Here is a 9,349-nt window from a genome sequence, read left to right as displayed (position 1 = left end):
ACCCCCCGGTTGCATTGGTAAATTCCGTCACGATGTATCAGTCTTCAGTCCATCGCCTCTTCCATGCCTTTCCTGGAATCCTCCCATTCTTCGGCCACCTTGGCTGCCATCGAATCCTTCACAAGGTTGAGACTGTCCACTTTGAGTGACTCGATAACCTGGCGTTTCTCTCTCCACTCAGAGAGGATGGCCAAAGAAGACAGCGTATCCGGGTGCTCGGGGCTGAGGACTCTCTGACGAGCTTCGGCACAGCTCTCCATCAGAGCTAAGGCAGATGAATCTCGGCCGTGATCGTACAACATGAGGGAAAGCTTGGTTGTGGTGGTGGTGCCGGCTGTGGTGTCCCTGGTGGTCAGTTGATAGTTAGAAGGGGGGGACGAATGGTTCTGTTGCGATGAGGGTGAGGGAGGGCTGCGGGAAACGCTGGTGATAGTGTTGGCCGAGTTAGGGAGCGTGGAGGTAGGGTGACCAGCTTGACGCCTTGCGCAGCCTTCCATGACTCTTTGAGAGGTGCTGGGCGTCATATATTCGGCCCTGTTGCGCGTATGACGACCAGGCGTACCAAAACGACTGCAGTGTCCGGATAATTTGGCCCCTTTGACTGTACGTATCTGTTCAGCAATTTTCGTACTGTTTCACCGCTTTACCCCATCTGTCGAGAGCCTTGGATGAGTGCGCAGCGTTGGGTTGCCACTCGAATAGCGTGCCGGGTTGACCAATTTCACGCAGGGTGTTTGTGGCTCCGCCGGCAGTAGGAGGGTAGTTAGCCGTTCCCTTTCCCCTCCCACACGCTCTAAATGTTCTAACGTTATGTTGGAGTCTATAGACTCAATGAGAGGAACAAACTTAAATCTGACCTTTCCGGTCCCGGGGGCCCCTGACGCACATCTTTCTCTTCCAGTTGGCTGCTGGACCCCCCCCCTTCCATGTGTGTAGTCCACAAGCCAGGAAAGGGTACCTCGCCGTTTTCGGGTGGGCCATGTCTTTGCCGGTGTGTCGTTCCAGTCACAGCATGCTCGGTCCCTGAACTTCCGCTCCTGGGAATCGCCAGGCCAGATCCCATCTCCCAGTCCGACTCTTATCCGAGTCTTTGGAGGCTGTCCAACCTCGTGGTGGAGTTGGACCGTCCACTCAATGCGTTGCCTGAGCCAGCCTCGGACCTGGTCGCAATCCTGCCCTCTCCCGCTGTCTTCTTCAGAGTGAATTTCATCGTCATCAAACAAAAGGTCATCCTGGCCGTCCGCCTCAGCGTCTTCAGACCCATTCTCATCCTCAAGCAATGGGAGAGCAAAGAGTGCAAGCTGCTCGAGATGGCAGCCCACATGTCTGATGTATGGCTTCAGTCCTACCAAGGTATGCCCACACACGGGGTATGGGTTGGCGGTGTCATAGGCGGCGGGTCTTTTGCCAAGGGATGCAATCGCGTCGAGTTGCTCCTCAGGGCCACCTGGCATGTGCTGCTGGCTGAGGTGATGCTTGAGATCGGCAGCCAAGTGGAAGACCTGGTCGCGTCCGAAGGGACAAGACCAGGACTGCCAGTGGTGTTCCTAAACGTGTGCCTGCCAGGTATGGCAACGGTCAAAATCGGGGCGCTGGATATGGCGCACTCTGGGAAGAGACAGGTGTAGGGCCGGAGGTCTTCAAACACGTGTCGTCTGCTCATGGCGTGGGTGTGAACAACAAGCTCGGGCGGGTACGTCGAGAAATGGGTTCGACTTACTTCTATGCCGCACGGGTCCTAGCAGATACCATTCTATAGCAGAAAGGGCACTCAAAGCTTCCACGTTCAGCGCCCTCGGGTAAGGTGGCACTCTAAGCGGGGGCGGTGGTATCAAACGCTGCCCATCGACTTCCTCGGCTAGGAAGCCAGCGGATGTAGCATATGAGGTTTCGAAAACCCCGTGCCTGATCCACGATCTTCATCAAAGACGCTTGTTCTCAGGTCGATGTGTGTGAGGGTCTTCAGGTCGTCCGGTAGCGATGAGGCAACTGTCATGGGGACTATCTCGGTCCGGCCCGTAACAGTTGCTGAGCCCGGACGTTGTCGGTCACGGACCAGCGTCTCTAGGCCTGCTGATACCTTCGCATGGTGGGCTTCGCGGTACTTGAGAAACTGATGATGCCGCGTAATCGCCTGCCCCAAAATCTCGGCAAAATCCGGTTTAAGCTTAGGAAGCTTGTCCCGAACGTATCCGATGTCGTATGTCTCGCAGAAGGAAATGTTCTCGGACGGGCCAGCGCAGCGAAATCTCTCGTGAGGCGCTTCCGTCAGCCGGTCATCGAGTGAAGCTCGGCCCCTCTGATGAGCTCCCAGATTCCCAGCCCACATCTTTAAACCGCGTCTTCTCACCTTTGAGTTTCGGTATCCAAGATTGGGGCAGTGTTATGGCTGCGTACTGCTCACCGACGGTCTTGCGGTGGTTCTGAAAAGAATGCAAACGATTTGAACATTGTGAGCAATTTCTCTTTGGCTCATCGTGAAGATATTCGCATAGATGGGCAGTGGGCATCAAGTGGCTGTGGAGAACCGAGGAAACTTGCAATGCAACCATGTCCGGACGAGCTGCTTCTTCTCTTTTCTGATTCCAGGTCACACAGAAACGACACTAGATGGGCGAAAGCACCTCAAAATGGTGCGGGTAGGCATGATGCAACTCGGTCATTGAACAAGAGGGCTGACGATATGAAGGAGGCAAAGGGTTGCCTTGATCAGCCCATCGTATAAGGTGGTGGTAGAGCGGTGTATGGGATGTGCTGCGTCGGGGGATTTGGACAAGAAGGATTCCAGGTGGGAGTTGTATTGTACAACCGTGTGGTGTTGGAACTGGAGGCTGTCTTGGCGTACACGAATTTCGGGGATTGACAAAGAGGTGGGTGCCCATAGAGTTGCCAATGAGCCTGTTGAGCGAAGTTGACACTCACCCTCGAAGCGGAAGGGATGTGAGGCTTGCCTCCTGGGTACCTTGATACCTTAAGGTGAGTATCAACCTGTTACCGGACGTATCATTTGAGCGCGGCTACTCGCTGTCATCAGCCCCAGCCCGTAAGGGCATGTTTATTGCTTCTTGGCCCACATTAGGTGTCAAGGAATACGACATCCGCAGTCCTTGTCTCCAGTTTGCAGATTAAAGGCACCAATCTTTCGGTTTTGATTGATTGTGCCATAGTTATCGGTGATAGAGAAGGCAGGAAGCTGGAATCTGATTCCAGACTGACCCATCGGTCCTTGAGGACATGTACGCTGTGTTTCGCCAGACTCAGGCGTCTCCGAGGAGGAATGAATCAAGAGGGCGACACAGCCCATCGCCATTTGGCCAGAACCATGACGGTCCCAACCTTCCACTGGATCGTCTAAGTACATGTAAGGCACCATAGAGAGTTTGCCAATGAGCCGGTACCTCAATTTCAATAATGAGTTGCTTAATGAGGCAGATGAATTAGAACTGACTACCATTGGAAAGCTCGTGATTAGGATGTACCATGGAATTGTTGGACGTACTGTGCTCGTGTACATGTAGCTCTCCTGGGCGGCTGAGTGGGAATGGCGCTTCTGGAACCCCGGAGAGTATGTGCTGTGATCAGATACTGCACAGCTAGGTACCGATTGAAATTTTTACTCCCATGACCGAGTCACTCTGTGACATCAACGACAATCTCGCCCTCCCCTTCTGGCTTCTCAAAGCCGTCCCAGTACGCGTCCAGAACCTCAGGTGTTATCTCCACCGCGGAATCCCCGTCGACGCCCGCTTCCCTCCGTCTCTGGATTCGGTTCCAAATCACATCCTTCCTGGCGGGACGAAAGAAAACCAGGATCCATCTTCCTCCCTTCTCCTCCACTACCTTCTTGAAGTAATCGCGATCTTCTCGGCTGTATAATGCTCGATCGAGGACGATATCCCGTTCGCCCTGATCCAGCAAATGCATCAATGTTCTCCTGCACTCGGTGTCGGCTTCCGCTTGGTAATCCTCAAGCTTGTCAGGGGAATAGTCGGCGCCATACAGGCCATGCCTGGCGTAGACAATGCTATCGATGGACAGACGAACAAAGTTTGGGTGTCGGGCGATAATAGCTTTGGACAGGGTTGATTTGCCTGAGCCTGCGATTCCACATGTCATGACAACAACGGGGCGGGGGTCTTCGGGAGTGCGCAACAGCGGAATTCCCAATTGATCCAAAATTTCCATGTTTCGGGATGAGATGGAGGGTTTCTTGACAAAAATAACATGGATTGATCTGGCTGAATTGAAGGCAGATTACAGATGCTTATGTCGATGTGACTCATACGCAAGAAGGTGCACGTGGGATACCAAGACAGTCAGTGTCAGGCAACCGTAGAATTGTTCCACTGGAACTTCTCACATGCCCTGGTAAGCTGGACGCAATGAAAATCTTACAAACTCTACTACATCTAGACCCTTCCTGCCGCATTACAAATCACTCTCTCCATTCATCTTTACAGCCAATCACACATACCATCCAGCCAGTTCCGACGATATACCTTTGCCAATTAAGTAACGTAAGTTTAATCTTAAGATCTACGAGAAAAATACTAGCTATACATAGTATGCCTACAGCCAACTTCAAGTGTAGGTCACTTTGGCGGAGTGGTTAACGCGCTGCCCTGCTAATCGCCAGTTAGTATGTTAGGCAGTTCCTTCGGGAGCGTAGGTTCGAATCCTACAGGTGACGTATTGTTTTGCGTGCCCCTTTTTGACACTTGACTTGTTCTATCTGGTACGTGTTATTAGCGGCCAAACGCCAGAAAGACGGGAAGTGGTCCAGAATAATGCGCTGCGTTAAGGTACAGGTAGCCGCGAAATAGACCGGCGCCCATTGATTGCAACGATACAGATAAACTTCACCACTAACTCACAGAGGCGAGGTGAAAGCATGTTGATAGAGAAGCGGGGTTGTCGTCTCCATGATGATGACCCCTAGCCACGAGCACCATTGAGTGTCCACCTAAATCCACAATACAAAGTCACGAGGTGGTCAGGGGGCATCTCCTCCAACCTGCTGAACCTGCTCCTGTGCAAGTCTGTACCAGATCGTTGGGTATCCTCTCTCAATCCGCCACTGCTCCGCCTCCTTCTCGACTGCGTGCAACATGCGTACCCTCCAGGTGCCAATCATGTCGTCCCTCCAGGATGTCTCCCGCCCACACGACCACGATATGACACTCTCGGCTCTCGCGCCGTCTGGAGAATCCAGCAACCCAACAGCGATGTCAACCTTGTCTGGTCGGTCATCAATGGTGTAGAACACGCTGGCCGAGCACCGCCCACAGAAGTAGCGCTGGACGTGTGGTGAGCTGGTATATACAGCCAACGTGCCGAGCCTGGGATCGCGCGAGCTGTCATCTGCTGCCTCGACTGCCGCTTTCAGTTGGGCCGTGTTCGCAGGGAAACCTTTGTCCGGAGCTCCTGCAAACGAAATGTGCTTGAGCCAAGCAAATGTCCAGTTGAACAACTCGGACGCGCCCCAAATCCGGCACGAGTCACAAGCATCTAGTTCGCCCAGCAACTTGTGTGTGCGGGGGTCAACAAACCGAGGCAGTTCCTCCCCATTCTTCTGCATCTCCTCAAACTCCCTCTGAGCATCGCCGGCCCGCAGCACCAAGTCCACCCCGCGACAGTGACACCGCAGCGGCACATCGCCCTTTTCGCCCTTCAGATTTGCCCCATGCTCCATCAGACTACCCACCGCAGGCCACTGCGTCCCAGCCTTCACCTCCTCGCTCTGGTTCCTCCGGCCCAACCACACCTTCGCCTGGGGCTGGCCTGTCCCGTTAATCCCCCGCAACCAACACGCCGCGCCCCCGTCCAGCGTATCGCCCACAAATACATGGTCCTCCAACACCACCGGCAACCTTCCCTCCAATGCCCCCCCCTCCACCACTGACAGAACCCCGGTGAAAACCAGATAGCTCGCCTCCTCCACCCCGCCTCGTTCCTTCGCTTCCGTGTCGTCCCACTCCTCAAAAAACATGCCGCTTCCACACGTGCCACAGAAGAGGACGTTGACCCGGGGTGAGTGCTGATACCGTTTCAGCACCGGATCCCCTCCCGCAACGGCAGGAGTAGGAGCAGTGGTGATGCCGTTGGTGACGATGGCGGTGTCAGCTCCGGCAGCGGCGACGATATCCGCCTTCGGACCGGGCCAGACAGCGTCGGAGGAGCGCAGGGCGCCCGAGAAGTGCCGACACGAGGTGCAGTGGCAACAGGAGCCCTTGAGCGGGAGGGAGGCGGTGGCGACGGTCGTGGTGAAGGTCTGCGCGCGGCAGAGGCATTGGGCTTGCAGGGCTACTGTCGACATTGTTTGGGGGTGCGGTGTGCTCGGATGTGGTGTTGGTGGACAATTAGATTGTGGATTGTGGGATGGTCGAACACCCGGGAAGAACGATTGATGCCCGTGAAAGCTACACTTTGTTGCTCCGAGAAGACTGTCAGAGAAGTCTGCTCAGATTGGGCGAAACGGTGAGCCGGCGGCGATAACCGCAATGACAGATTGGGGCATACACTGTTGACCGGATGAGTAAAAAGCGCTGCTGAAATTGGCCGAAGGGAGCTTCTTAAGTACCGGGCATATCGCACGCTCCTGCAACGACACGGCAAGCAAAATTAGGCAGATCGTCAAGCTCCTCGCCGATCCTTGCTCCGTGCCTCGACCGACGTCATGACATGTGTGGCAGGTGGGTAAAACGACGGCGTAAGAAAGGGAAAAATATCTTACCGAACACTGCGTGAAGTCTTGGCCAGAACCATGGCCCCGACGGATAGCATGTACCATATTAGTTGTGACAAAACCGATCGTTGGAACACGGCAAAACTCCCGAAACAGCCAAGAGTCAACCCAAAACTCCAAACCATACCCGCCCGAGCCGCCCAATGCAGACAAATGCGAATAATCCATCTCTTACACTCCCCACTTATGCAACGCGATCACTATTCCTCCCCACCGTGCTCGGGCTCGCAAGCCCATCTTCCTCCGGTCCGTCGTCCTTCAGCAATTTCCTCCTCGCCGCCCGTTCTTCATCCTCATCGTCACTCACCAGTCCGTCCAGCTCAAACTCACTCGCGTCCCTCAGTTGTGCCTCATCACCCACCCGGGCATGCCCATTAACAAGTGGCTTCTGCGCGATCGGAGCTGCGCGATCGTAGACGTGGATGAGAGCCAGGGTGAACAGGAAGAGTAGCGACGCAAGGCTGTAGAGGATCATTATGTACGCGACGTGGTCCATGCCGGAGCCGGCCACGAGTGACATTTGCTCTTCGGTGGCGCCCATGAAGAGGAAGCCAGCCGCATAGAGGAGCTGGAAAAGCGTCAGCAGGCGAAGGAACACTGGGTTGCGACAAGGGTCAACGTACAAAGACGGGAATGAACTGGAAGCTATTGTACTGCGTGCCGTCCTCCGAGACACCGGGCTTGTCCTTGAGAACGAAGGAAACCTCGATAATGCGGGCCAGGCCGGCGCCCATGAGGGTGTAGCCGAACATCTTGTGGGTCATGGCGCTGATCATCAATTCCTGCGGATGCGCTGACATGGCCCAGCCGGTGATGAGAATGACGAACCCCGGGATGAAGTTGCGCTTCGGCAAGCCGTCCCGGCCCCTGCTTAACCACACGCCCACCAACCCAGCGCTCCACCAGATGATGCCCATGGTCGTGTGCTGCCAGTCGTTCTTGACCCATTCGGTGCCCCAGCGGTGCTCGGTAAAGGTGTTGACGCAGCCCCAGGCGGCGATGACGGCGCTGTCGAAGAACTCCTGGCTGCGTCCGGTTCGGCGGAGCCAGAGCTGGCCGACGAGCAGGAGGATGGTCAGGAGTACGGCATAGGCAATGAATGCACCGCCCATGATGAAGTGCGCTAGGCACTGACCCAGGTGGTCGCCCTGACAAAAGCCCAGCGCCGTGATGCCGCCAAAGACCATTTGTACCCACGCGTACACTGGGAACGCCTTGCCGTTTATGCTATGCAGCAGCCGGAAGACGGGGCGGATGCGGCCGTGGAAGCCCTTCTCAAGATGCAACTTCAGATAGATGCCAACGACGACTTGCCCGACCATCAGAAAGAAGAGGGGTGTGGCGGCTTTGGCGTGCACGTTCTTGGGGTTGAATTGCCTGCCGCGGTGCAGGTGGCCGAGAGCGTATCCGAGGAGAGCGAGGGCGGTGCTAACGGCTTGTAATGGGACGTGCCAGCGGCTCTTGATGATCTGCAGGAAATGCGCGTCAGGCACCGGTTCCCTGAATTGAGGAGCGCCGGTCACTCACCCCAAGAACCATGCCTAGCGGGAAGAGGATGCCAAATGCGAGCATCTGGACAAAGATGTGTACCCATAATGTGGTGTCCTACGGTCTGTCAGTGGCTGCGATACCTGAAGCCCAACAACCGCGAACGTACAATGGGATCCAGCGATACAGTTTGTCCTTCGGGGATCTTGCTCGCGTCGTGCCCGCCGTGCCCTAGCACCATCGGTAGGAAAGCCATAGTCAAGGCTAAGGTCGCGAGCGCAGGGGACACTCGAAATCGGACAAGCGGCAGCGGCGAGGCATCGCCCCGACGCTCGTGGATGTCCATGGCGAGGTTTCGGGAGGTACAGGCGCCGTCCTGTTGTACCGTTTCGGGCGGACAAACCGAGATGAGGAGGTCCCACAAGATTGTGAGCCGGAATAGAGTTTCGTCAACGTATACAGAGCAATCAAATGCCTGGAAAGCAGATCTCGCCAACCGCCAAAGCGTGAATGCCGGAAAACGAGCGGGTGTCGTGGGAGAGTAGGATCAGGTGTCTGTGAGAAACCCCAAAACTCCTTGCACTCGACGGCCCGCTCGGAAGGCATGGCTGAATTAATGCCAAGCATGGAACGTGATTGGTAGGGAATATGAGTGGGGCTCAGTGTTTCCGTGGAGGATGGCTATTGCCAGACTGTAGGGTTTTGCCAAGATCTAGATTACTAATTGGTTGTTGATTGTATATTCCTACTCCGCTCTGCCAAGGGCTCGCCGAATCATCTTTAGCTAACGTGATTCACCATTGACTCGGACACCCCATTGAGTCGGACACATTTTCCGGACTATGCCACTACAAACTGCCAAAAGTCCACCAGAATCTGATGCAATCAATTGAAACTACTCAGAATCGCTTAAGCTATCTATTTCTCCAGCCTCCGAGCATGTCCTTGCATTATGGCCAGTCTTGCGGCAGATGCCACAGAGCCGTAAACCCGTCCGACGCCTCTTTGATGGTCCTTCAATTTCCTCCTCAACGCGCTCTTCCTCGTCCACCATACCTTTCTCTGCCATTTTTTCCCTAGCTTGGCTTCCATTAATAGCCCCGCCATCTTGGAGAC

The 9,349-nt window shown here is 55.1% G+C and overlaps 7 protein-coding genes and 1 non-coding gene across 8 annotated transcripts; 1 reads left to right on the top strand and 7 right to left on the bottom strand.

The window, feature by feature from the left end:
- Positions 1 to 15: 15 nt before the first annotated feature.
- Positions 16 to 765, bottom strand: N657DRAFT_650478 (uncharacterized protein). The gene has a single exon (XM_062793952.1). The coding sequence runs from the start codon at positions 522 to 524 to the stop codon at positions 45 to 47; it is 480 nt and encodes a 159-aa protein (XP_062642980.1). The 5' UTR covers positions 525 to 765; the 3' UTR covers positions 16 to 44.
- On the bottom strand, positions 437 to 1,791 carry N657DRAFT_317404 (uncharacterized protein). The gene is made up of 2 exons (XM_062786773.1): positions 1,721 to 1,791; positions 437 to 1,655 (listed from the first exon to the last, which is right to left on the bottom strand). Exon 2 carries the CDS (start codon positions 1,452 to 1,454, stop codon positions 636 to 638), a length of 819 nt encoding a protein of 272 aa, XP_062642979.1. The 5' UTR covers positions 1,455 to 1,655; positions 1,721 to 1,791; the 3' UTR covers positions 437 to 635.
- On the bottom strand, positions 1,624 to 2,435 carry N657DRAFT_317409 (uncharacterized protein). Its single transcript, XM_062786774.1, has 2 exons — positions 1,721 to 2,435; positions 1,624 to 1,655 (listed from the first exon to the last, which is right to left on the bottom strand). Exon 1 carries the CDS (start codon positions 2,327 to 2,329, stop codon positions 1,859 to 1,861), a length of 471 nt encoding a protein of 156 aa, XP_062642978.1. The 5' UTR covers positions 2,330 to 2,435; the 3' UTR covers positions 1,624 to 1,655; positions 1,721 to 1,858.
- Positions 2,436 to 2,817: 382 nt separating this feature from the next.
- Positions 2,818 to 3,675, bottom strand: N657DRAFT_317434 (uncharacterized protein). The gene has a single exon (XM_062786775.1). The coding sequence runs from the start codon at positions 3,512 to 3,514 to the stop codon at positions 3,083 to 3,085; it is 432 nt and encodes a 143-aa protein (XP_062642977.1). The 5' UTR covers positions 3,515 to 3,675; the 3' UTR covers positions 2,818 to 3,082.
- N657DRAFT_604979 (P-loop containing nucleoside triphosphate hydrolase protein) lies at positions 3,299 to 4,311 on the bottom strand. Its single transcript, XM_062790179.1, has 2 exons — positions 3,500 to 4,311; positions 3,299 to 3,419 (listed from the first exon to the last, which is right to left on the bottom strand). Exon 1 carries the CDS (start codon positions 4,183 to 4,185, stop codon positions 3,631 to 3,633), a length of 555 nt encoding a protein of 184 aa, XP_062642976.1. The 5' UTR covers positions 4,186 to 4,311; the 3' UTR covers positions 3,299 to 3,419; positions 3,500 to 3,630.
- A 280-nt stretch (positions 4,312 to 4,591) lies between these two features.
- Positions 4,592 to 4,690, top strand: N657DRAFT_t157. The gene has a single exon. It is a non-coding gene; the product is annotated as a tRNA-Ser (tRNA).
- A 303-nt stretch (positions 4,691 to 4,993) lies between these two features.
- N657DRAFT_582188 (uncharacterized protein) lies at positions 4,994 to 6,316 on the bottom strand (the record flags this gene model as incomplete). The annotated part of the gene is made up of 2 exons (XM_062789594.1): positions 4,994 to 6,063; positions 6,157 to 6,316. The coding sequence occupies 2 exons, from the start codon at positions 6,314 to 6,316 to the stop codon at positions 4,994 to 4,996; spliced, it is 1,230 nt and encodes a 409-aa protein (XP_062642975.1).
- A 325-nt stretch (positions 6,317 to 6,641) lies between these two features.
- Positions 6,642 to 8,878, bottom strand: N657DRAFT_650473 (uncharacterized protein). The gene is made up of 4 exons (XM_062793951.1): positions 8,403 to 8,878; positions 8,273 to 8,350; positions 7,369 to 8,214; positions 6,642 to 7,313 (listed from the first exon to the last, which is right to left on the bottom strand). The coding sequence occupies exons 1-4, from the start codon at positions 8,577 to 8,579 to the stop codon at positions 6,930 to 6,932; spliced, it is 1,485 nt and encodes a 494-aa protein (XP_062642974.1). The 5' UTR covers positions 8,580 to 8,878; the 3' UTR covers positions 6,642 to 6,929.
- Between the last annotated feature and the right edge of the window lie 471 nt (positions 8,879 to 9,349).

Source organism: Parathielavia appendiculata, assembly GCF_033297405.1.
Source record: "Parathielavia appendiculata strain CBS 731.68 unplaced genomic scaffold N657scaffold_30, whole genome shotgun sequence".
Classification (NCBI taxonomy): domain Eukaryota; kingdom Fungi; phylum Ascomycota; class Sordariomycetes; order Sordariales; family Chaetomiaceae; genus Parathielavia; species Parathielavia appendiculata.
This window is presented reverse-complemented; position numbering and strand designations above follow the sequence as displayed.